The following is a 24,213-nucleotide window of genomic DNA, read 5'->3' as shown; positions in this document are numbered from 1 at the left end:
TGATTGTCGTGGTGGTGATGGTGGTGGTCGTTGGTGTTGCTGTGGCGGACGTCTGTCTGTCTGTGTAGGGGGAGAATTAGGATTCCGTCGTTATATTGCGTTTTCCTTTATTGTCCTAACATGGGGGTTTAGGTGCTCTAGGTTTGGAGGTAGGGGCCTTGTTCGTGACGATTTCTTAAGCTTTTTTCTTCATTCTATGCGGAGAGGGAGAGGGTGAAGCTTGGTGAATGTGGGGATATATAAAGGAGGTGGATATGCTTCAATTGATGCTTCTTGAGTCCAAGGTCTTCTTCGATATACTCACTACTACTCTGAGTTTGATCCTACCTTCTTGCTTTACCTCGACGACTGATCAAAACATATCATCAGACATGCTTTCCAAGATTGCAATTGTTGCCTCTTTGGCTGGCCTTGCTGCATCGGCAACGACGAATACCAACCTCCAGACTACGTTCCCCAAGCCGTCCTCTACCACGAACCTGGCGGCAGTCAAGACAATTGCAGCAGGACAGTCCTTCGATGGAGAAATGAAGCAATGGGACAGGAACCGTGAGTCCTTCCACTGATATCCAGACATGGGTGATCGCAACACCTTCATGGTGACACGCGGTTTCACGTACATACAACGTTGGGAACACATGACTGACGAGAGATCGACAGCATCGACCTGCAACGACCAAGCCGAAGGCGGAGACGCAGACGCAGTCTTCCTTCTCGAAGAGGGAGCAACACTATCTAATGCCGTCATTGGCCCCAACAACGGCGAGGGTGTTCACTGTCTCGGGACCTGCACGTTAAACAACAGTACGTGACACAAGATCTATATGATGAATGCTAGGCTATCTCCTACCCTGGCACTTGTACTCCCTACTTGGGAACAATTGAACATGTGCTAATAGTTTGTCTCTCATCGCACAGTCTGGTGGACTGATGTCTGCGAGGACGCGGCAACGTTCAAGCAGAAGTCCGGAACATCGTACGTCAATGGAGGAGGAGCGAGGAAGGCAGACGACAAGGTACTGCAGCACAATGGGGCGGGCACGGTCGCGGTCAAGAACTGTGAGTATAATAGCCGAAACAACTTTATACATGCGTTTGTATAATATCCAGATGGCGATGGAAACTAACGATTGAGCAAAAAAGTCTATGCCGAAGACATAGGCAAATTGTACAGAAGCTGCGGCAATTGTGGAACCCAATACGCCAGGAAGTCGACATTTGACAACGTCAGGATCAAAGGCGCGAGCGTGCTGGCCGGAGTAAACGGCAATTTGGGAGGTAAGTCTAGCAGCGGACGTGGTAGTACGGGTAGCAACACCACGTTCGTCCCATTCCGTCCCATGTCTCTCGTATCAGAGGTGTTGCGCTTTAATGGGCATGCCTGAACCTAGGAGCAGCGTAGGTAAAGTGTGCACAATAAGCAACTAGGCGTAGTGTACCTGTACCTGTACATATACATAGTACAGGCACATACATACACTAAAACTAGCTGTGGCGCATATTGCTGCTAATACTGCTTGCCGGGTTGCGACCGAAGTGGGGAGCGGGTCCCTGGATGAGTGGTATCTTGTAGCGGTCGGGTACGAGGCGCAACAGGAACAATGGCTGATTGAGAAACATTTAGACACCACTTCGATCAAGAACTCCTGTCTTTTGGACAGCAAGATCTGCTGGCTATACAAGGGAGTAACGAGCGGTGAGCCTAGCAAGACGGCCTCTGCGCCAGATGGAAAAGCGTGCGCGACCAGCGCCGTCCAAACAAGCGGTTGCTAAGGGAAAGGATGCCGGTGTGCCACAGGAGGCGCATGGAGGCTTGCATGGGGACGATGATTCGTATTACAGGACTCCTGCTGTGGCTTTCGTGGGTTCGATGGAATACAAGGTGGAGGAAGGGAAAAGTCGAGGAGTTTTGCTGACGACGCTCGGAAGCCGGCACGGAATGCGGAATGGGAGAGGGACGGATTGAAACCTGCCTGATAGTGCCATAGTTCCCTTCGTTTTCAACTTAGTACGGTACGGTAAACAGTGAACAGTATATATATGTATATATATTCGTATCGAAGGATTCGAGGTACTTGTCGCCTCTCCGCTCTCTCTTTTGCTATTGCGCCATCTGGTTATGTTGCCATTCCATGTACATTCACTTCACCTGTACACCCAATTGCTCCCTTGAATTGAATAGCAACATATTCAAGCCAATTATCGAAAACGTATACAGCAGATATAGCGACAATGTCGAGGGTTCTGGACGTTATTTCGGTGCTTTGGTGGTGTGTGGCGTCGAGTTTTAGCCACTGGCCCATCCAACACTCAAATGCTCATACAGCCAAACACGCCAAACATGCAAATCACGATGACGTAGCGGCGCAACCTTGTTCTGCGCCTGTTGCGTACAAGCGCTCCTGAACGTGTTATCCCCAGCAACAACAATCATCACCGTAACCTAGTTGTGTGTATTGTGTCGCGTCGTGTCGATTATTGTGCTCTACTTTCGCGAGCTCATTCTCTATCGTTTGGGGCCTCTTTCAATTCGCCGCTTCGACGTCATTTCCGTACCCAGGAACCGCAACATGAAGCCACGGATATCAACCATCGCTACGGTCACGCGAATCGCACACTGTCCACGAGCGTTCCCGAGTCCAATCCTTTCGAAAACATTTCCTGCACTTCGACCATCTTATGATGGTGGTTCTGCAAGGCGTGCACAATTGACCAGTTTCACACTCACACGGCATTTGACAGGCAACGGGAGAAAGCACAATGACTATGAGAAGTCGAATGCCCGACCAGCAAACGAGCTCAATCATGACATTTCTCCGGAAGAAGAGGCAGATTTCGAAGAGAAGATGAAGACTCTCAAGGATAAACAGATTCGGACTCCTTGGCAGAGAGAGGGCAGTGACGTCCCACCAGTCGCGCGACAACGGAGTGCAGGAGCAATGACAAAAGGTATAGCAGCCACCATAACCTAAACTCGGTTCCTCCTATTCGGTACTGACAATCTCCCAGGAAAACTGCTCACAACTCCCTCTCGAATGCTCAAACTCGTGCTTCCCCTAACCACAAGGGACGCCAATTCAGACCGCAAAGATGTCGAGCCACTCGCCCTCCTCGTCCACCCACAGCAACCTCTCTCCTACCTCGAGCGTCTCATCCAGGCCGAACTACCCACAATCGACAAAGACGGCAGAGATCGTATCCCTAATGTTTACTTTCGTGCCGAGGACTCGATGCAAGGCGAGTTGGAGCCCTCCAAACCCGCCAAGACGCCGGTAGCAACCGACAGCGAGCCGGTCAGCGAACAAGAGGGCGAGGAAGATTTCGAGAAAGTAGATGAAATCCGGATTAACGGCAAGACTGAGAAGACTGGAAAGCTGACGGGGCGTATGAACAAGAGAACTCCCGATGAAGCAGCTGAATTGCGAGGTGGACACGGTGAGGGAGGTGTAGAAAGCTATAGCGGACTGGGCCAGGAAGCTTCATCTGACAAGCACGCTGAGCGGAAGTTCGTGCGCTGGTCTAGCTCTACGGAGATTGGTGACTTCATCCGGGATGCTGCGCGTGGTCAGGAGTTTTCCGTCGAGATTGAGGGCGCACCGCACGATATTCGGGTTGGTGTTCCCAGCTTCAATGACCGAACATACTATCTCCGACAACGTCTTCGCAAGAAGAGTGAGGAGATTGCTTCCTTGGCGGAGATCAAGAAGGAATGCGATAAACTAGCACACAAGGGCGCCCAGCGCGTTGCTATGGGCGGTTTCGGTATCCTTCTCGGATGGTGGTGCCTCGTGTACCGCTTGACATTCCAGACAGAACTTGGCTGGGACGTCATGGAACCTGTGACTTATCTCGTCGGTCTTTCCACCCTTATCGGCGGTTACGTCTGGTTTCTGTACCACAACCGTGAAGTCAGCTACCGCTCCGCCATGAACTTCACCATCAGCAAGCGTCAAGCCAAGCTATATGCCGATCGTAACTTCAACCTTGAGCGCTGGCAGGCTCTTGTTGACGAAGGCAACGCTTTGCGCAAGGAGATCAAGGCAGTTGCACAAGAGTACGACGTCGAGTGGGACGAACTACAGGACGAGAAGGACGAGAAGGTGGTCAAGGCCCTCAAGAAGGAGCGAGAGAAGAAGAAAGAGCGTAAAGCGAGCAAAGACTCTGAATCCGATGACGAGATCAGCAAGGGCAAAGATCACTGAAATGCAACAACGTCCATACAAACATAGCATACGCATCGAAGCGATTCATCAAGACACTGCCGGTACATACAGGTTTTCTTCTTTCCTTTCTTTCCTCACTCGTGAACTGGGGCATGGATCTTCGAGCGCGGAGTTCTTGGATTGCGAGCGGCTTTGGTTTCTGGTGTCGGATAGCATCGAGGAATTGTTCGTTATCTTCTTCAACTTCCTGCATCTGGCGAGATGAGTATATATTATCATACATATGGGCATTGATACCCACTTGCTACAAGCGAGCATAAATAAAGTCTTACATATAAATGGCATGCATCATAATCAATCTATTCTGCTTCTGACCACCAATGCTCCAATCAGAAAGTAGGCTGTAGATAGAGTGCGGATGGATCGTTATTCACCACGTACGTGACAGAGGAGAGAGCAAGGGCTAAATAGAAGAAACCACTTTTTACATACACCGACTACGTACGAATACTGTCCAACCGAGGCCTTCCTCCCCCTTATCAGCCCCGTCTCACACGTACTTACTATACACTCACTCCCAACAAATGCCAAAAAGAAAACGATGTATGCACACAAAACACACAGTAGTCAAGACTTTGGACGTGGGTGGTGGGGAAAGGCGAAGGAAATGAACGAGAAAAAAAGAGAGGATTCCTATCCATATTCAAAAAAAGAAAAAAAGGTTCCCCATATCCCAAGTTTCTCCCAGAATCCTGACACCACCTTATATTTGTTTGTGTCGTTCGTCAAGCGGCGTGATGTGACGATGATGTGAGAACCCTAGGGAGAGAAAAAACAACATATACTATTACATCGAACCTCTTGCACTCGCTTTGGTTCTTTTTTTATCATCGTTTCTTTCCCCTTTCAGAAAACCCCCCCGTTCGCTCTGGGCTGTGTGACCCTGTGTCTTGCATTTGTGTGCCTTTTCTTTTCTTATTCTTTCGTGTTTCGATATCCTACATCCACCCGCCCCCGCTCGACAAGTATATATATGCGTTTGAAATAATATGTCGAGTGATCTGGCCAACTGACACTCTACTCGCCCTTGAGCTTGTCCTGCTTCACGGTGAAAGCATCGTCAAGCAATTGCGCCTCCTCCTTCTTGTGCGCGCTCTTGAGACCGGTGGCAACACTGGCGCTGGGGGATCGTCCAGCGTACATGACGTGCCTGCGGTTGTGGTGCTCGGTCTGGTTGAGGAGGGTCTCGATGCGGGGCTGGGTGAAGCTCCAGGCACCGGCGTTCAGGGGCTCCTCCTGGCACCAGATGATGTTCTCGGCGTTGGGGTAGGAGTCGAGATTCTCCTTGAGCTGCTGCCAGGGGAAGGGGTGCAGCTGCTCAATGCGAGTGATGGCGACATCCTTCAACTCGCGGGCCTCACGCTCCTTGACGAGCGCGGTGTAGACCTGGCCAGAGCAGAGGATGACACGCTTGATCTCGTCGTGGGAAGCAATCGCGCTGGTCTCGTGGGCCGGGTCGGGGATCACCCATCGGAAATGGGAGTCACCGGTGAACTCCTCAATGTTGGAGCGAGCCATGGGGTGACGTAGGAGAGACTTGGAGAAGAAGAGGATGAGAGGTTTCCTGAACTGCCTGTTCATCTGGCGACGGAGAATGTGGAACATGTTGGAGGGCGAGGTGAGGTATGCGACTTGCATGTTGCAGTCCTGGTGTTGGCGTTCAAGCTTGTCAGGGGAGGGGAAGATGCGTGGGTCTTCGTTGCAAAGCTGCAGGTAACGCTCCATACGGCCAGAAGAATGCTCTGGACCTTGGCCATCGTATCCGTGGGGCAAGCTCATGACGAGACCGCTTCGCTGCAGCCATTTTGTCTCACCGGAAGCGACGAACTGGTCAATGATACATTGGGCGTTGTTGGCGAAATCACCGAATTGTGCCTCCCAGATGACGAGGGCGTTGGGAGAAGACAGCGAGTATCCGTACTCAAAACCGAGACTATGAAAATTAGCCAATATGAATCAACATATGCAATGTTCACTTACACTCCGAATTCGCTCAAAGATGAGTTAGAAATTGTGAAGGTTTCCTGGTCTTCGCTGAGATGCTGGAGAGGCGTGTAGGTCTTCTCAGTCTCTTGGTCGTGAAGGACCGCGTGACGCTGGGAGAATGTTCCTCGCTCAACATCCTGTCCAGAGACACGGACGTGGTGGCCTTCCATGCAGAGGGAGCCAAAGGCGAGAGCCTCAGCAGTGGCCATATCGATGTTCTTACCCTCTGTGACGGTCTTAGCACGGCCAGCGAGAATACGTTTGAGGTTGCGGTGCACAGTAAAGTCTTTGGGTGCGTCACCCATAACTTCAGCGATATGCTTCAATTGGGATTCCTCAACAGCGGTAGGCAAGTGAGGCAAGATCTCGGTGGCAAGCTCCTTGGGAGACTTGAAACCGTTCCAGGCAGATGTGAGCCACTCCTTAGAGCTTGGGGTGTAGTCCTTGCTGCGGTTGAAGCTCTCATCGAGCATTCCCCAGACCCAAGACTTGTGCTCATCGATATCCTCCTTAGTGAAAGTCTTCTCCTCAAGCAACTTCTTGACGTAGATGTCAAGCGCTGGTGGGTGATCCGTGATCTTCTTGTACATGATTGGCTGCGTGAAGAAGGGCTGGTCGGTCTCGTTATGTCCCTGTTTGCGGTAGCACACCATGTCAATAACGACGTCCTTCTTGAACTCAGCACGGTAGTCGGCAGCGAGCTGGCAGACAAAGTTGAGCGCCTCAACATCGTCACCATTGACGTGGAAGACGGGAGCGTCGATAGCCTTGGCGATGTCGGAGCAGTATGGGGTTGAACGAGAGAAACGGGGGTCGGTTGTGAAACCAATCTGGTTGTTCACGACGATGTGGATAGTTCCTCCAGTGTGGTAGCTTGGAAGATTGTGGAAACCCATGGTCTCGTAGACAATACCCTGACCAGCGAAAGCGGCGTCACCGTGGAGCAGAACGCCCATTGCTGAGCGAGCCTCGGTCTCATCCTTGTTGTAGTGGAGGATAGCACGAGTCTTTCCAAGAACGACGGGATCTTCGGCTTCCAAATGGGAGGGGTTGGCAACCAAAGAGAGCTGCACTCGCTTGCCGGAAGGAGTCGGGCGCTCGAAGTTCATACCCAAATGATACTTCACATCACCGGAGCCTTCGTCGGACGGGTCCGCAGTGCCGGCAAACTCGCTGAAGATGGACTCGTTCGGTTTCCTGACGACATTGCTGAGGACGTTCAATCGACCACGATGAGGCATACCAATGACAATATCCTTGACGCCATAATCGACACTGCGGTCGATCAAGGCCTTCATACCCGGAATGAGAGTCTCGCCACCCTCAAGACCAAATCGCTTGTCGTTGGGGTACTTTGTGGCCAAGAAACTTTCGAAGTTTGTTCCCCAAATGAGACGGTCGAGAATGCGCCTCTTCTCGTCTACGGAGTACTTGTAGGGCTGCGGGATCTCGATACGTTCACGAAGCCAGTCGCATTGTTCTCGGTCAGGGATGTGGATGTATTCGATACCGTATGAGCCGCAGTATGTGCGTTCGCAAGCGGCAATAATTTCCCGCAAGGTCATCTTCTCACGGCTTTCCGTCTTGAATCGGGGAAGGATACCGGGACCGAGAGTGAACTCTTGGTCCAGATCTTTCTCGGTAAATGCATAATGGCTCAATTCGAGCTCTCGAGGTTTGCTGTACTGTTACATTGGTTAGTCAAAACATGTTGCGAAACTTTTATCTGTGACATCATACCCCGAACTGTTCAGCTTCCGAACGAATACCTAATCGAGTCAGTACAGGCAGAGCTGAAATGCGACAAGGGACTCACCAAGAGGGTCGATTCTAGCCTTGTGATGTCCTCGGGCCCTGTCGCATTGGTTAGAATGTCCAAGATTTGTCACAATGGGTATTCTTCAGCCTACTGGTATGCGCGAACAAGCAACTGGACCTTCAAATGGTTCATGATATCTGAACCCTGGCCGGGAGCCATACCTAGGCCAGGCTTGATATCAGGACCTAATCCTCCATGTGGTGCGGGAACGATAGTCGGTGGTGGTTGGAAGGCTTGAGAAACGGGCATGTCGCCGCTCTCCATATTCCGGAAGTAGACCTGCCATGAGTAGTGAACGCTGGTAGGATCCCGCTTCCATTGCATGTACATTTCATCGACATAGTTGGCAGTGTTTCCCTGGAGGAAGGAATCGTTGGGGTCCTGGAATTCAGCAGTTAGCGATTGTGGAGATTATTGAGGATTTCTTTCCGGATGAACGGAGCAACGTACAACGCCCTTGTCGGTATCCTCCGCAGCAATAGCGTAGCTTCTCCTCTGCTGGGAATGCGATAGAGCCAGAGGTCGTCGACTAGCGATGCCTGCTGTTCTCGAGGGTGCGGCAGCCACGGAAGAGAAGCTTGCTCTCGACGAACAGCTTGCGAGCTGCCGGCTGCACTTGTGCAAACTGGCGCGCAACATGATGCAATGAAGAACGAACAATTACGCAAAAGCGAAGAGTGGCATCAAAACGATGAAGGATGGGGAAGGAGGAAACTCCTGTGAGGGTAGGTGAGTGGATTAGGGTTTGGGAGAAAGTATTGAACTGGTTCTGAGGGCGAGGAGAAGCCAACGCGGACACCAAAGATGCCAGGATGCGGTCACAATCGGCGCTAAGAGCCACAGTGCAAAGTGGCTAGTAGTGTGCCTCACTGGGCGTTTCTCTCACACAAACCCTTGAAATCCCTCATACAATTCGTGAATGGGCTTAATAAGTACTACTAGCACGAGAACTCCGTAATAAAAATACCAATAATAACAATTAAAATATCAATTTGGGCTTGTGCGGTTCTTTGACTCTTGTCCAAACAAGTCACGGCCTGCATATCCGCTCATATTCAACATACCTGCTAACAGGTGCCCAAATGTACGCCGTACGGTAGCCGTACGGTAACGATGCGAAGTGTATGAATCCCGGAGTACTCCGTTCCATCGTGTCTTCTTCACCACACACTCGTTACCCGTCTCGTCGCTCCCGGCCTGTGCATGAAATAATCAGCATACTCATGTAGACGTTTGCAAGCAGCTGTTGCATATAATACACCTAGATCGTTGTAGGCCTCGTGGTTCTTTTCTACCAGATAACGGTAACATCTCGTCATCAGCATCGTCACAATCGATCATCATTATTGATCATCTGCAATGATACATCATCCAAGAGTTGAAGCCAGGGCAGCAGGACAAAACCACTGGCCAATGATGTAAAGCCTTAGGTAAACGGCTCGTTGCTTGCAAGCCCGCATGCGCGTAGACTAACTCTGCGCCATCCGGCACTGGAAGACAATCTGCTTCAGTAGCCTGTCCTGTCAAGCAACTAACCACATCTGCAGTTACTTGCCCAGGAGGCGCAAGCACACCAGACAATTATCGTAAGTACGATTCTGGGGTATCTACCGCACATCTCTCCCGCCGCGATAGGGAAAAGGAGAGTCCGCGGCCGTCGAGAAGTCCATCCGGCAACATACCGATGGAGTCTTTCGGTCGTGTCGGACATTCCAGGTCCTGTTCAAGTCTTGGTCTTGGTCCTGGTCTACTTCGTACGGCCGAGGTTTAACGGGTGTTTTAGGCAAACTGAATCGCGACTCTTTTGCGACGTCTTTGGTCGGTCATGTTCCTTACATGGCTTGCTTCTCATACGGCGATCGGACCCTATGCAAGATGTTTGATGCATAGGCGTCTAACAATATCTCGTCTTGCGTCAAACCAGATGGATTCAACAGGCGAGAATCCAATTCTGTTTGAGCTGCCATTCTGTGCGCGTTCGTTTCGACAATTCAATCTCATTGTTCTTATTTTAGCTCACAACCACTTCCACAGGTACAACGGTACACTCCAAAGAGGTTGTACAGTCGTTGCGAGTGTTGGGAACGGGGATCTACGCTTGTCGATTGCGGACGGGAAATCAATCTGGGGTAGATGATCACGTGCAAAAGTGCAACGAGAAACGGATCATCTGATTGGCCCGTGTGGTGGTAGGTACAATAACAATTGCTTGGCGTATCTTTCATCAGCGGCCGTTGCCTCAAGCTCAAAGTTCATGACCACTCTTCCCACATCAGCATGTCCCAAGCTTCGGCACAGTACAAGAAGCAGGATGGCACCATCGCATTGTCTGCAGAAGGTGGAGGGACTGTGTCCTGGACATCGACCAACGGCGCGATCCCTCCGCTGACCATACCCGTGTCAGAGATTACCAGTATGTCTGCCTTTCTTGTCTGTACTCAGTCAATGTAGTTTCACAACCACCCAAGAGTTCCTCAATCAGTTGACCAAACTACAGATCTACAGCAAACCCCAGCGACCTCCGCGAAAGCTTCCATCAAAATCATAGCCAAAGAGAACCATACCTTTACCTTCACGTCAGCTACCGCTCGCGATGACCAACAGGCGACAACGGACACACTTCGCAAATGGATTGAGGCTGCCAAAAATGCTGCATCTGCCCCAACACCTGCACCGGGCACACCATCTGCCGGTAACGGTGCTGGGGCCTCAGGTTCGATGACAATGGCCCAAACGGTAGCTGCAGCGGCAGCCGGCTCCGCAAAAGGCGATGAAGATAAATACGATGGTGCAGCTTTGCTCAAGGATATCAAACTACAACAGTCATTGCTAAACTCGAACCCCTCTCTGCGCCAGCGATTCGATCAAGCCTATAAAGAGAAGCCAGAGTCCATTGGACCTCAGCAGTTCATGACGCAATTTTGGGAAAACCGCGTTCACCTTCTTCGCTCGCACGCTGTTGAAACCAGCCAAGGCGTCGGAAAGTACAACGTACTCGCTGCGCTAAAGCCTCAATATGTCAATGGAGAAAAGAAGATGAATTTGAGCAAGGAGCAGATTCACATCATCTTTGCTCAACATCCACTCGTACGGAAAGCATACAATGAGAATGTCCCACGACGGTCCGAGGATGAGTTTTGGTCTCAATTTTTTGGCAGCAGATTGCTCAAGAAGCTCAAGGGTGAAAAGATAAACCCTGATACAGATCCCATTGTGCCATTCCTCGACAAGTATCTTGATTTAAATGTCGATACAGATCCTCTGCAAAATCAAGGAGCTCAGGAATTGATCGTTCCTCACTTCCTAGACGTTGAAGGTAACGAGCAGAACCATAGCCAACGTCTAGGCAACCGACCGGATTGGACCATGCGCCCCAATTCCTACGACAAGGTCCCAATTCTCCGTACCCTCAATCGAATGAGTGAGAAAATGATGAAGGATGTTCCGCCAGCGGACATAGTTGATCGTCATGCTCCAGTCGGTATGGATGAAGATACATACAAGGAATTGCAGCTCCGCGATCTGCAGCGCGCGGAAGCAGACAACCGTGTCGTACTGAAAGTAAAGGACCAAGGGCGTCTATTTGCGATTGGCCAAGGACTTCACACGTCATCCAGTGCATCTACTTACGCCAAACGCACACCAAGCCAGGTGCTGTCGACGATACATAAAGACTTGAATACTATATCGCCTGGTGCAGCGCTGAATTTAGAGTCAGCTATCGGAATTGACGAAGATAGCAGTAGCGACGAGGAGAGTGGCTCGCGAAAGAAGGCCAGAGTCGGAAGCAAATCGACACGGACCGCCGCCACTTCCGAGATCGTCAAGGCTATCAAAAAACGCCATACCTACGATGACGATCTTTTATCATCTCAAGATACTGTGTCGAATGAGCAAATTGCAAAGTTGGGGGTATCAAGGTCTGTATTTGACACACTCTCCATGACCCATAACACGACTGTAGAGTTTTTGCATTATTTCTGGGCTGTATATTATTCAGGGGATGCAGATCGTGCCAATGAAGTCGCAAGGCTCGTCGAGACATTGGACAAGTCCCTCGACAGGATCAAGGCTGTCGAAACAACGGCTGAGCTTGAGCGTACGGCAAAAATAGATCAGCTCCGTAAAGACAATGAGGCGTTCACTCAGCGAACTGGCAGAAGAAGGAAATTTGACCCCAACAGCATGCCTGGAGGGGCCAAGGCAGTCAACGATATTATGACTCCTCTCACTAGAGCTATCCAGTCCGCAATTGACCAGTACAGGAAAGCCTTACAGGAACAAATGAGCCAGCTTCCTACCTCTTGAATTCGAATGCTGAGCGGTCACTGAGCGGTAATTGACAGGGCAATGCGTATCGCATCATAGCATAGCGGCGGCGTTCGGGTACATGCAATAGATCTTGATAATTATTGAACACATCACACGATTTTTCCATTGGTGTTGGGAGGTACTCAAACCGATATCTATCAGACGAGACTTCCTCCTTAAACTCTAAGACCAAACAATGCATTACTTGCGAATAGAGCAATCGCACTGAAATTCTTCATCATCTTTGGTCAGCCGAAAAGATAACTTCCGATACTTTTCCGGTTGCCTGTAATACTGCTCCATTCAACAACTCTCGTTCGCAGCCACTCCAATGGCTAATGCACTGGGATTTCACATATTGCTTCGCGCAACCTTTACAAGTCGGAGACTGGCCTGCCGAAAGTTAGCCGAGCGCGCAACGACTGATTCTTGCATGCGTGGCGCAAAGATCAACACACAGGGCGGTGACAGAGCTTGTCAATTTAGCAGACACCATAGATGCAAGATGGACGCCTGGTTAAAAAAATAATGAGGCGCGTCAGATACATCGAGCAAGAGTTGCCATGTGACATCATAAGCACAGGTTGTACTTGTGTTCTTCGATGCCGGCTACGAGCATACTTTAATCAGAGATCCCTCGCACATGAAAGCATTCGCTCATATGCACACCCACGTTCGACGTGCGCCACCATCCCCAATAATCCGTAACGCGTCCTTGCAATCGGGTTGGAATTCTTCATGGTATCTGGTTCCTGGATCTTAGCAAGGGGTATTTGGCCTCTTTCGTTCTAGCATCCCGCGAATCACTTCGTTGGCCCCACTTAAGTATGGAGACAAACCACAATCCCTATCTTGATAGTAAAGCTTACCTTCACAACCTCATATACTCATCACTTTAATCTTTTCTGCTTTGCATGACCTACATCATCTCTCAATTCAATCGACCACAATACATATTCACGCACGGATACGACCATGGGACACAGTTCGGGTTTAAGCTTTCCAGATGTCATTGTAAACACAAGTGGAAGCTAAGTCATGCTTTCTTCATGAAGCGTGGAAATATAATGATACCCAAAGATAATAATACCAGGAATTCTGAATGGAATGAAAAATAAATACATCAAGCTGCAAAGAAATGGGAAAAAAGAAGACCGAGGAAGCGGCAGCTTGATGGTGGTTCCAGCGAAGCAGTTATCATCTACGTTTGCTCGCCGTCTTGAAGGATACCGGATACTTGAGGAGACATCTACATGTAAAAGGTGGAATAGCATGATCAATATTTCATGCGTTCGGTAGCGATCGACGTTGTTCTGTCATTGCGAGCTATTGGTCGTGTCGGACGGGGTCCCAATACATAGGGGTACTCAAATTTCCTGCGATTTGTCAATTGTGTTCTCTTATTGACGTCTCCATAGGAACTTCGCCATGGTCTTCGGTTGTATCAGATGCAAACCACACTTACCTCTGTACCCATGACTGGGCCTACCAGCGACTCCCCTGCCGCGATTGTCGCGATTGTCCCTGTACCGGAAACTGTGCCAGAGGTACCAACGAGTTGCCCAATTCTCTTCCCCAACTGAGGTGAAAAAGCGGCCCTTGTCAAAGTACGGTCTGGTTTGGGGGCTGGCTTCCAAGGCAATCCTCAAGATCTCTCTGTGTTTTGCCGTCTCTGACAACTCATCCCATTTGTACGGTTGCTGGACATAAGGATTTGCTCGCGATTGATCCGTCAAGTTGCCCGAATCTTTACTGAGACGGTCTCTTGCTTCTGCCGCCTCTTGCTAAAAGCCAAAATGAGCGAAATGTATTTGTTGTTGAGCATGACAACTTCTCCTACCAACATCATTTTATGGATATGGTCCGTCAACCCCAGTCTTGCGAATAGAGTTGCTTTATCAGCACTCTGTGCCAGAGGTGGAAGGCTCATTTTCCGAAGGTGTGAGATAACAAAAACCGAAAAGGCGATAGATATGTGGTCAAGTCAATTGTACCAGACGAAACTTCACTCGTAGCGCGAGGGCTTCGAAAACGACGACTGGCTATACCTTTATAGTCTCGAGAGAAGACTCGAACTATCAAGGAAACTCGCGGCACCTCCCCCATGTGACTGCAGAGCGTTGTTATCTTGCCTTACCAATATGGTGGGACGTAAAGCACGGGCACGCTCGGGTATGTACCCTCGGCAGGGCCTGAAACCTTGACCATGGAGTGAGGGTGTATCAATCAGCTTGCATCCCGAACCGATGTAGTAACTCCAGCTTTGCAAGGCCCGTTATGGAAGCCAAAAGTCCAACGTATGGCGCCGGCGGCCAGTGAAGGACTCGCCGATCTTAATGCGGTCTGACTCTGGTCACGCTGCCGCCCGCATGCAGTGACGGCAGACAGTTACAGTTACCTTGATTCGTTACAAGGGCGCCCCTTCACGCAGCAGCTGCAAGATTTCCATCCCTGGCCTATCGATCGACATGTTCCCCATCCTCGAACCCTTCACCGCCCAGGCGACTGGGTATGTCTGCCTCATCTAGTTTGGAGACTGGAGCAAACAAGACTCGACAATGGGCCCTTGCCTGGGATTGCAGTGGGCGGCATAAGCTCCTTCGGGTAGGCCAGAGCAGATCTGATCGATTCATTCTGCAGCCTCGATGCTCTCCAGACGATACACATTAATCACGTACGGCCCGCGCCTATACCCGCCCGTCATTAGAAAGAAGCAACGTCTTTTAGGCAACTTGGGCTTATGCATCCATCGCATTTGATGTCCATAATAACCGAGACTGCGTCCTAGGGCGACGGCTCGTCTCGTCTAACGGGTCGTGGACATTCTTGCAGACACACTCATGCTAAGTTTGCTTGAGTAACATCTCCCTTTCCTTGATATGGTCATGGAGTGGTCATATCAGTGGTCTGACGTTTTACTGCAACCCACGCTATGCACGAGCTTGCACAAGCCAGTTTGTTGATCCACATGGAAGCCACGTACTTCTACTGCTACACTCATGCTTTAATTGAGCCAATGGATTCGATCGACAGCCGAAACTATGATGCCATGTATCGTTGCAATCCAGCTGTCCTCGGTCGGGCTGCAATCGATGGCCCACCAAGATTACTACCTATCTTGGATGATCATTATGGAAGATGAATGATCCAACTTGCCGCCAAAGCCACTATATACGCCTCCGTTCAGAATCACAATAGCGCATTTTGCGTCGAGGCCTTTCTCCATCTCCAATGACCAATATTTTGTATTCGATAGGTATGCACAGGACGACTCATGGCCCGTGCCAGCGTAGAAACCTGTGAGTTGCCTGCCTGCATGGAATGTTCTCCCCGGTGTACAGCCAGACGCGCTTAATACTCGACTTCCTGATCAGTACATACGAGATTGCGAACGTTTAATTGCGATTGGGTGCTGGGGATGCTCCACTCATTGTTGCTTATTGTAGAATGCGAGATGCAGGTCTACCGATCACCGGTGGCGATGGGCCGCATCGGACGCGAAGCAGAAGCTGGGCTGGGTATCCTCGTCCCTTGCGCAAAGATCTTGCTGCTGCATATCCAACCCTTGCTGCCGCATCTCCGACCGTGACAGATTGCCCGGCAGACCCAGCAGCTGGGTACTCGGATTCCAAACAGGCTAGCCGAGATCCGGAGAAATGCCCCCCTCATCGTATCGCATTCGCGTCAGTCTGACGCCGCTCCAGCTGCTCAAGTTGCGAGTGGTTTCCGTGTCTGCTGTCGTATGGAGCGTCGAGCCACAGCCAAAAGGCGCTTCATCGAGGATACACAATCAGGCAATGTCGACTTATTGGTCACGACGATTCTGGCATATTTCACTAGTATACAAGAGCCACACCTTGCGTTAACGCCATGTAAACAGCAAACACTAGACCCGCTGAGGATAACGCAACGATAAAACGTAATGATCGTCCCATGTCCACCTGAGGAGGCTTTTCTACCGTCGACATACACTTCGTCCCGGAGATTCAGCCTCTACTCAAGCGCTGCTCAGCGTCATTATCAGCAGATGTATACCTAGAGCCAGCGACAATGGTGGATCAGAGTCGGTGTGGCCGTGTGCAAGACCACACGGAACATAGCAAGCACGTTCGAGAACCTTCCCAATCACTCCATTACTCGTACCACAATGCTCGCAGAAAGCAAACCTGCAGATCGGTTCTCAACACAGTCACTTTTGTGCTACCAACAGTTCTTCATGCTTGCCTCGTTCCACGGTCGTCGGAGCCTCGTTCCCTATTGCGCTAGCTTGACAAGGCCAATGTTCCCTAGGGCAATGTTGTTGGCGGTATGTGATCTGCAAAGGCGCGTGGAGATTGTGCTCATGAGGTGCATCAGCCTGTACAGGCTATCATCTTTGTGGGTGAGCAGTTGGCCTGTCATGATTCAAAGTCACTGTCGCTAGACTTTTCTTTTTCCTTTGGCCACGTCTCAGTTGCCAATTCTCGATATGCCCACCTTGAACATCAGTACTACCTTGACGTGTACGTGAGTTTGGGTTCAGGCTAGGTGTGTCTGACACGCAGTTTATGGGTAGGAATTCGCGAAGCGCGGCTTGCTCTGAGCATCCAACTAAGCCATTGCGAAAGATGTGTGCCTTTCAGTCAAGAATCACTTCAGCTAAACAAACGCAGACACTAGCCCTGTAGATATCTTACAAATGAGGTAAGTGTATACTATCCATCGAACTGATCGGATACTCCCGAAGGTGCTTTACAGATCGTTGAGCGGAAGGCGGCCCGGGGTAGCAGTCGCTCCATATGGGGCTGCTCCCTGTCTAGTGTGTTCGTTCTGTTTACTCTGGACAGATACATTCTATACCGAATACCTGTTGCCAAACTATAAAACTTCCAAACTCTTACTCCTGCGCAACTTCACTACTCTAGCAGAATAACAAAGCATATTTCAACAGAATGCATCCTTCCAATTCGACGATTATATGGGACACAATTCTCAACCCCTGTCCACAAACCATGCCTGTCAACAGCTCAAAAGCACCATTAGTCGACTCGTCAAATGTTGTACGGACAATAATATGCTACCAGAGAGATCGGCCCCCTTCGAATGAGACTCGAGTCTCTGGAGACAAATGTAACCCACGGTGTTTCGACAGCGAAGACCTACGATACCAATCAACACAGCCAGATATCTCGACCAACTCTTCATGCAATCATCAATGTCGAGAGCGGGCACCATTGGGCACTACTATTCCTCTGCCTGATCCTACGGTGAATGGTCCGCGTTTAGCCACCATTGTCGAACACGGCTCTTGCTCCACCATCCCAGCTTATGCCAGAAGCACCAGTCATCAGCAACCAAAAGCCATGATGCACAATGGCATTTTGGGCGTAAAAGTGGGTGGGAGTCTACCTGTCAAGTCGAAGGACAGCAGTACACATGGTGGAAAAGGGAGCCTCGCATCGGGAACAAATTTCAAGAGAATTATTGGACCGCATGCACAACCAGGACGCAAAGGTGGAGCGTCATACGTTCATCACGAAACAATCGACTCGACTGTCCACCGCAAGGGTAAGCGCTATGGCTTGAAAGCACATCAGGGGTCCGAGAAGGAAGATGAACAGGGTGGACACTGCCTCAACACGGTTTTCGGGGGTGTCATACGGCATATTCGCAGTGCATCCCAACGTAATGAGTCACTTTCGCGGACCCACATCGATCCTAATTTGAGGCCAAGAGGAAGTCTGTCGGACATGATCTGTTCGAACGGACCCAGCGATGTGGATACAGATATTGCTTCTGCAGATCAAAAGTGCTCACAATCTGCAAGCTGTCAAAAGGGCACCACCAAGAAGCTCGCTTTACCCAGTCTCTGCGTCGTCCTTGGTAGGGTAGTTGGTCTTGCCCAGCAGAAACAGGAACGAAAATCTCAACTGCGTAACCCTTCGCGAAGATACGGGCCGCCAGATCAAAAGACCCTTGATTTTCGATCTACGCATGAGGCTGATGTCACGGCCAACTGCATGTGCATATCCCTGCCAGCAAGGCCATCATCTGCAGGCGAACCCCTGGCCCAACAGCAAACTCGAAGCTCCGCATTAGTTACGCCTATCATCCCATATCCGACTACTAAATCCCCACCAGTCAAGCAATATCCGGACAGCATATCAACCGGGCAGCCCCATTCCCCTGTACAGCAGCAAGGTATTCCCCTCCACGAAGAGAGTGCAGAAAGTCTGTTGTCCTCCGATTACTCTGGCACTGTGTTGGGTGTTGATTTGGATCTCGAAGAACGGCACTCAAACATGTCAGTAGGACGTAGCACGGATGGGCTATTAGACCAATGGCGAGGCAATATGCCTGACCATATGAGACACAGGTCGACCCCAGTGCCTCCTGCACAGTACCAAAACAAATCCAGAGATTCAACGGCGTCTCATTCGCCGCCCCGTCATTCCCACTCTCTTGTATCGTCCGCTCTTCCCGTCCTACTACCCATAGCGGTCGCTTCTGGTATTGTGGAGCCTCTCCATACCCCTTCTCAAGTGACATATTTCTCTCCATCAGGAAACATGGTCCAAGTCAGCAGGACTCCGCCTCGAGGTTGCAAAGCTCGAACTCTATCTGGATGTCGAAACGCAAATACGAATATAATTCCCCCACCTAGGCCCCGCTATTGCTCTGCCGCAACTAATCAGCATTTACGATCGGAGCTGCCGCGACACATGAAGCCAAAGTATCCATGACTTTGATTGACAGTGGCAGGCAAAGCAATCACATCACGTGCTGTCTTGAGCTTCATACTTAGCATTAGCAAGCCAAAATTTGGAAGAATAGCTTGACCGGGGGGTTATCATTGCGGTAAAATCGATAATTTATTGGCTCGTACTGTTCTCAGTGCATGTCTAGTGTTGCATCTACATCCTAATCTTGATGGCAAAGTGGGAAATCAGATCGCGATTCCGCGCAGTAGCGTCATGTACTTGTTTCCCGAACCGGGGTAGATGGATTTCAGCATCGGCGACGAACCCCAAGCTCGGGTTCGATAAATACTTTGCATGGGGCCACTGAAGTCACAAACCTTGACACAAATTTCTTTCCGTTTCTCATTATTGACCGATGATACGCTCCTGGCAGCTTTTGTATAGTTTGGCCGAGAACGGTTAATGGTTGTTGTAGTCGTATTTGGAGCGTACCTTTTCAAACAGAGCAACATTTATACAGGGTGGATAAAGCTACTTCCGTGGCCTTACTGATATCACGAAACTGACGTAGATCAGTTACATCGAAATGTATACACAGTAGACATCGGTCACATCAACACTCCAACAGGTAAAAGAAAAGTCTGAAGCCACCACTCCATTACTCTATTAAGTTTGATGCCAAGATAGTCGATGTGTACGAAGTGCCATCAGGTCAAATTACTTCTACAAATATGAGTCGTCGTGTTAGCTATGGTATAGTCGTACAACAATTGGCACATGGTATTCTACAATATCGCGAAGGTATCCGTCCTCCCTTCTCTCAACCTTTGTCCCAGATGTCTTTCCAGAATTGCCTAAAGCCATAGCGTCTCTCCACACGCTCATCGCTGACTTTGACCTTTTCACCAACTAATCTATCCATGACACCATTTCCGCCCGACAGACTTTGGCCAAATCCTTCTACTTTCTTGGGCGCTAATGCACGTTCTCTGATTGCTCCTGCAAGCAAAGGTGCCATGTCTGCAAAGCAGGCATTAAGCTCACGCTGCAGGGAGAAGTAGGGCTTCTTGGCCAGACTGGGTGCCTGAAGATTGTACGAGCGAGTCTTGCTGTTGAGATCGTTTATAGCCAAGTTGTGATATGCCAATTCGATATTTTCCCAGTCGGGATCACGAAATGGATACGGTGCTGGGGCAACCTCAGTAGGAGGAGGAGTGGGAAGCTTTACCTCGATGGTGTGTGAGGTTGCTTCTGGCTGTGCCAAGTCGCTCGAGACCTCGCCGATCTTGCCGATCGTTCCCAGTTCCACCCTGTCAGCAACCACTTCCTCGATGACTGGCGCGCCAGGAGATGATGGGGAAGCCACCTTCAGCTCGCCGGAAAGGGATATTTGCGATATGTGCCCTGACTCGTCAACTGCCGTGATATCCTCTTTCTTTCTTTTTTGTGGATTGGCGATTAGTTCGGCCTTTGCGTACGCCTCTGCTCGTTTCATTTGCTCGGCCAGCGTTCCGCCTCTGCTGGCTATCACCCTGGCCGCATGTCTCTTCCAGTCGTTCCGGAGCCGCGATCGGAACTTGGTGGCTGTGCTGATCAATTCCTGCTGTTTCTCGATCCATGGAGGCACGATATCTTGTTTTTGAATGATCTTATTCATGAAATACTCGGTAGTATCCAGGAAGGGAGAGGAGGCATTGTAATTCCTCTCGATCTTCTGCCCTCGAGGGAGATTCTTGAATTGACCGCGGGCAATCGCGTTTTCGATACGTTCGTTGGCCAAACTCGCCAGGCCTTGGATGGAACCCGGGACAATTGTGCGCGCATGTGGTGAGAAGCGATCCTTCAGTTCCTGGAAGCGTTTCTGCCTCTCTTGTTCGTCGATATCCGACTCCTTCAGACTGCTATATAGCCCGCTCCGGTCCCTTGCATTCGCGAGCCTCACACCCGGCGCTGGCTTGCTGCTGCTCCTGCCAGTGTCGACGCGTGTCGGCGGAGGAGCTGCAGGCCCGGGGATCCGCGGCCCTCTCCCCGATTTCAAAGGCTTGTAGGCGTCGTTGAGCATCCGTAGACTTGCGTCATGCAAGGACTCTTCTCCTGTCCAGGCCTGGGAGGTAGCGATGTCTCGCGTGCCTCGGCCAGCGTGAGACGGCAGTTCCGCTTCCACGAAGGCGTTCCGATTTTCTGCGCGGAAATTGGCTGATGCTATGCGCTCCTCGAGCTGCTTCCTCAAATCTTCACTGAAGCCTGCTTCGGAGACCGCTTTCCGACTGCTTCGACCGCCGGTTTCGATAGCTTCTTCGCTCATGTCTCTTAATCGACGGGTCATTGCACCCTCTTCCTTTTCAACTGGTTGTTGACCCCCAGGGGCCGACCCCTTTCCTTCTCCATTGTTTATATTGTGACTTTGATCTTCCTTTTCGCGAGGCTGTGGTTTCGAGTCTGCATATTGTCGAACTGGGGCGACGCGGTGTATCGAGGTCCGAAGTGTCGAAGCTCCAATGCGGCCACTTGAGCGCAAGCAGCCAGCGCAGATGTATGGGACGGTCGCCAGATGCACGGGCATGTATAGTCGTAAGATCAGACGAGAGTGAAATGGTCAAAGGCGAAACGAGAAGCGAAAAGAAAGTATCAAGAACGTCATGAATCACCACATGCAGGGTTGGAGCGGACCTATTCTTAGCTTGGCATAGGAGATCTCCCCCGCCACAGTCATCTTTCGTATCGATAAGGGGTCATCATGGATCGGATTAAACCGAATTCTCGAAGGTCCCCACTATCTCCTTCACACGCTGAGAAATGCTCTCATTGGGCAGTGAAAGCAGCTCTCGTTGGTCGATGCGATGTCCGAATCAGGGAAACAGTCTGCTGATGGTGTTCAGTCGGTTTGTCGGAGGAGCGTTGCACTCGTAGTACGAAAGCGCATGATGAACTGGTCACCGCTAGAAATCCGACGCAGGGCAGCTGGCACTTTCGGGTCCTCACATTCGACATGTTCGTGATGCCTTACACAGACAGGAGGCAGCTCGTCCCTTGACAAACAACAAACAAACACTGACTCCCTAGCTGAAAGAAGGCGGTCAGACTCGTGTCACTCTCGATTTACGCCCCGAGCATTCCACAAGCACAACATGTCTGTATGGACCCTTGGAAGCCCGAGCAATGCACAACAGTCTTTCCATGAGGAATGAAGCAAGACCAAGCAATACTCCGTACATGAAGTAGCAACGCACGATAAAGTCGAGTATCACCAGATCCGGTCCCGATCCCAACGAGCCGATACCGGCCAGGGAGAGAGACCATTCCGACCTACGCTTCACCGCAGCTAGATCGCCCGGGACGGGAACTGCAAAACGCGATTCCATATCCACGGCACGGGGAACTGTGCACTGCATGATGATAGGGACTGGGATTGTATCAGTAATTGAATGCATTGCTGCCAGCCAGTCTGCCTCACGACACTTGGCATTTATGGGCAGAATCACAGGTCAATCTTCTGACCCTACACGTGGGCCGGGTTGCTGGTCAAATCAGCCTGTCCTTTCAAGAGAGAATAATGGCTGCCATCCATCTATCGTATGAGGTGCAGTGAGCCAATTGGGTGCTCAGGGGGCGTAGCTATCCAAATCAAGATAGCTAAAGAAAGCGAGCAAAGCGAGTGGTGGAGGCTTAGACACTCATTTAGTGCAGATCATTATCGCATCTTCAACCATCACTCACGATACATAAAATGGGAGAGGCTAGCTCTAAGATTCCATGCCTTCGATATTTGAATTAAACAACAGGAAATCTGTTGGAATGGTTCAGGGTTTGTCGGTTCTTCGTCACCTTCCAGCAAGCTTTTCCGCACGTGAACGCATGTGTCGAGACAATGGCTAAGGTAATTTCTTTGCTATAGTAATGATTTTTACATACAAGCTCACCGATGATAGATATCAAACTTGGTTTCTGCAAGCTCTCTCGAAGACTTGAAGAGCGGTCAATTCAACGCAACCACATCCTTTGATCCACTTCTCACCAGCAACGAACTACGTTCCACATATCATGTTTACCACAAAAGAGAGCGACATGCCGTATTGACTACGGCTGTCGATTCTACCAGGGAACGATGGTCAGGCCCAAACGTGAAGGAATTGAAGGCCGAACGAATTCAAAGGAAGCTAAGCAGGACGCGCACTATCCCATGTCCAGGAAATCAATCCACAGAATTGGACGCGGTCGATAATGATGCTTCGTTCTTACTGTACACACCTTACCTGAGCTTTCACGATCCTCCACGTGTGCTCTATACTCAAACATCGAATGTTGGGGTTCCTTTGATGCTGATTCATACGAAGTCTTTCTGGAGGAGTTACAAGTTACAATTTGGTCCGTCGATTGCAAAGCCAGGAGTGATCGATCCACGAGGTGTCGTATCGTGGAAAAATAATGGCGGAGACAAGAAAATACTAAAATCTGACGATCAGAGGCTGAAAGGATACAAAGTAAAGACCTGGCGTTTATGGGGTGAAGGTGGCAAGGAATATGTTCACAATTTACGAGCGAAACGTAAGGCGAACGTTGGGCCCGATCCCGATGTACTCGAAGATGAGACGGAAGCTATAGACCAAGCAGCAGTTCGAGCAGAATATGTAGTGTACCTCAAGTGGACATCTCCTTTCTCGCGAGACACCAGAAGATACCACTTCCACTTCGAGGGGATTGACTTCTATTGGAAGGGGACAGGAACTGTAAAAGAGACACGCACGTGTGGCATTTGGTGCCATTTCAGCCACCTCAAGTTAGTCGCAAAACTGCCCGCAACTGAAGACGGCCAACAACTAGAGGTTTGTCTCGGTAAATACACTTCTTCAATTGCATCAAAGAAGCACGGCACGCTCGATTTGTTTGATGGTGCAATTTGGCATCTCATGGTGGACTACATGCCGTCAGCTCTTCCTAGAGTTTCTAGAGAAGGCCTTGCAGATAGCACTCAGGAGCAACTTTCAGCCGTCAAGAAGACGTGGCTCTACAATGTTATCGTAGCCACGTCAATGTGTATGATCCTGGGAGAGAAGCACAAGCGTGCAACCGTTCGACAGATTCTTGAAGCAGCCGCGTCAGAGGGCGGAGGTGGAGGTGGATGATAGCACTTGGGTACCCATCATTTTTCCAGTTGGATGTATTTATAATCTCAGATATACCCGATTCTACATGA

At 50.2% G+C, this 24,213-nt stretch overlaps 8 protein-coding genes across 8 annotated transcripts; 5 read left to right on the top strand and 3 right to left on the bottom strand.

Annotated features, from left to right (window-relative positions):
- Window positions 1-371: 371 nt before the first annotated feature.
- Window positions 372-1,884, top strand: BU24DRAFT_438149 (polysaccharide lyase family 3 protein; the record flags this gene model as incomplete). The annotated part of the gene is made up of 5 exons (XM_033530242.1): window positions 372-549; window positions 661-804; window positions 919-1,059; window positions 1,144-1,278; window positions 1,625-1,884. 5 exons carry the CDS (start codon window positions 372-374, stop codon window positions 1,771-1,773), a joined length of 747 nt encoding a protein of 248 aa, XP_033389005.1. The 3' UTR covers window positions 1,774-1,884.
- Window positions 1,885-2,466: 582 nt separating this feature from the next.
- On the top strand, window positions 2,467-4,226 carry BU24DRAFT_5878 (DUF607-domain-containing protein). The gene is made up of 2 exons (XM_033534442.1): window positions 2,467-2,949; window positions 3,010-4,226. The coding sequence occupies exons 1-2, from the start codon at window positions 2,571-2,573 to the stop codon at window positions 4,200-4,202; spliced, it is 1,572 nt and encodes a 523-aa protein (XP_033389004.1). The 5' UTR covers window positions 2,467-2,570; the 3' UTR covers window positions 4,203-4,226.
- A 1,014-nt stretch (window positions 4,227-5,240) lies between these two features.
- Window positions 5,241-8,667, bottom strand: BU24DRAFT_403757 (2-oxoglutarate dehydrogenase, E1 component; the record flags this gene model as incomplete). Its single annotated transcript, XM_033525598.1, has 6 exons — window positions 5,241-6,156; window positions 6,204-7,894; window positions 7,950-7,978; window positions 8,026-8,063; window positions 8,120-8,409; window positions 8,479-8,667. 6 exons carry the CDS (start codon window positions 8,665-8,667, stop codon window positions 5,241-5,243), a joined length of 3,153 nt encoding a protein of 1,050 aa, XP_033389003.1.
- A 1,764-nt stretch (window positions 8,668-10,431) lies between these two features.
- On the top strand, window positions 10,432-12,503 carry BU24DRAFT_5810 (uncharacterized protein). Its single transcript, XM_033534425.1, has 2 exons — window positions 10,432-10,475; window positions 10,526-12,503. Exon 2 carries the CDS (start codon window positions 10,747-10,749, stop codon window positions 12,334-12,336), a length of 1,590 nt encoding a protein of 529 aa, XP_033389002.1. The 5' UTR covers window positions 10,432-10,475; window positions 10,526-10,746; the 3' UTR covers window positions 12,337-12,503.
- Window positions 12,504-13,503: 1,000 nt separating this feature from the next.
- Window positions 13,504-14,350, bottom strand: BU24DRAFT_416342 (uncharacterized protein). The gene is made up of 3 exons (XM_033526432.1): window positions 14,180-14,350; window positions 13,805-14,123; window positions 13,504-13,715 (listed from the first exon to the last, which is right to left on the bottom strand). Exons 1-3 carry the CDS (start codon window positions 14,267-14,269, stop codon window positions 13,666-13,668), a joined length of 459 nt encoding a protein of 152 aa, XP_033389001.1. The 5' UTR covers window positions 14,270-14,350; the 3' UTR covers window positions 13,504-13,665.
- Window positions 14,351-16,945: 2,595 nt separating this feature from the next.
- On the top strand, window positions 16,946-19,357 carry BU24DRAFT_5758 (uncharacterized protein). Its single transcript, XM_033534417.1, has 2 exons — window positions 16,946-17,022; window positions 17,166-19,357. Exon 2 carries the CDS (start codon window positions 17,271-17,273, stop codon window positions 19,059-19,061), a length of 1,791 nt encoding a protein of 596 aa, XP_033389000.1. The 5' UTR covers window positions 16,946-17,022; window positions 17,166-17,270; the 3' UTR covers window positions 19,062-19,357.
- Window positions 19,358-19,851: 494 nt separating this feature from the next.
- Window positions 19,852-21,363, bottom strand: BU24DRAFT_321862 (uncharacterized protein; the record flags this gene model as incomplete). The annotated part of the gene is made up of 1 exon (XM_033522938.1): window positions 19,852-21,363. A coding segment is annotated over one exon (1,512 nt), but the record flags the coding sequence as incomplete, so codon positions are not given.
- A 1,306-nt stretch (window positions 21,364-22,669) lies between these two features.
- Window positions 22,670-24,174, top strand: BU24DRAFT_5671 (uncharacterized protein). The gene is made up of 2 exons (XM_033534399.1): window positions 22,670-22,896; window positions 22,949-24,174. The coding sequence occupies exons 1-2, from the start codon at window positions 22,888-22,890 to the stop codon at window positions 24,140-24,142; spliced, it is 1,203 nt and encodes a 400-aa protein (XP_033388998.1). The 5' UTR covers window positions 22,670-22,887; the 3' UTR covers window positions 24,143-24,174.
- The last annotated feature ends 39 nt before the right edge of the window (window positions 24,175-24,213 follow it).

The sequence above is a fragment of the Aaosphaeria arxii genome, assembly GCF_010015735.1.
Source record: "Aaosphaeria arxii CBS 175.79 unplaced genomic scaffold BU24scaffold_1, whole genome shotgun sequence".
Classification (NCBI taxonomy): Eukaryota; Fungi; Ascomycota; class Dothideomycetes; order Pleosporales; genus Aaosphaeria; species Aaosphaeria arxii.
The sequence above is the reverse complement of the archived record's forward strand: the minus strand, read 5'-3'. Positions and strand labels throughout refer to the sequence as shown.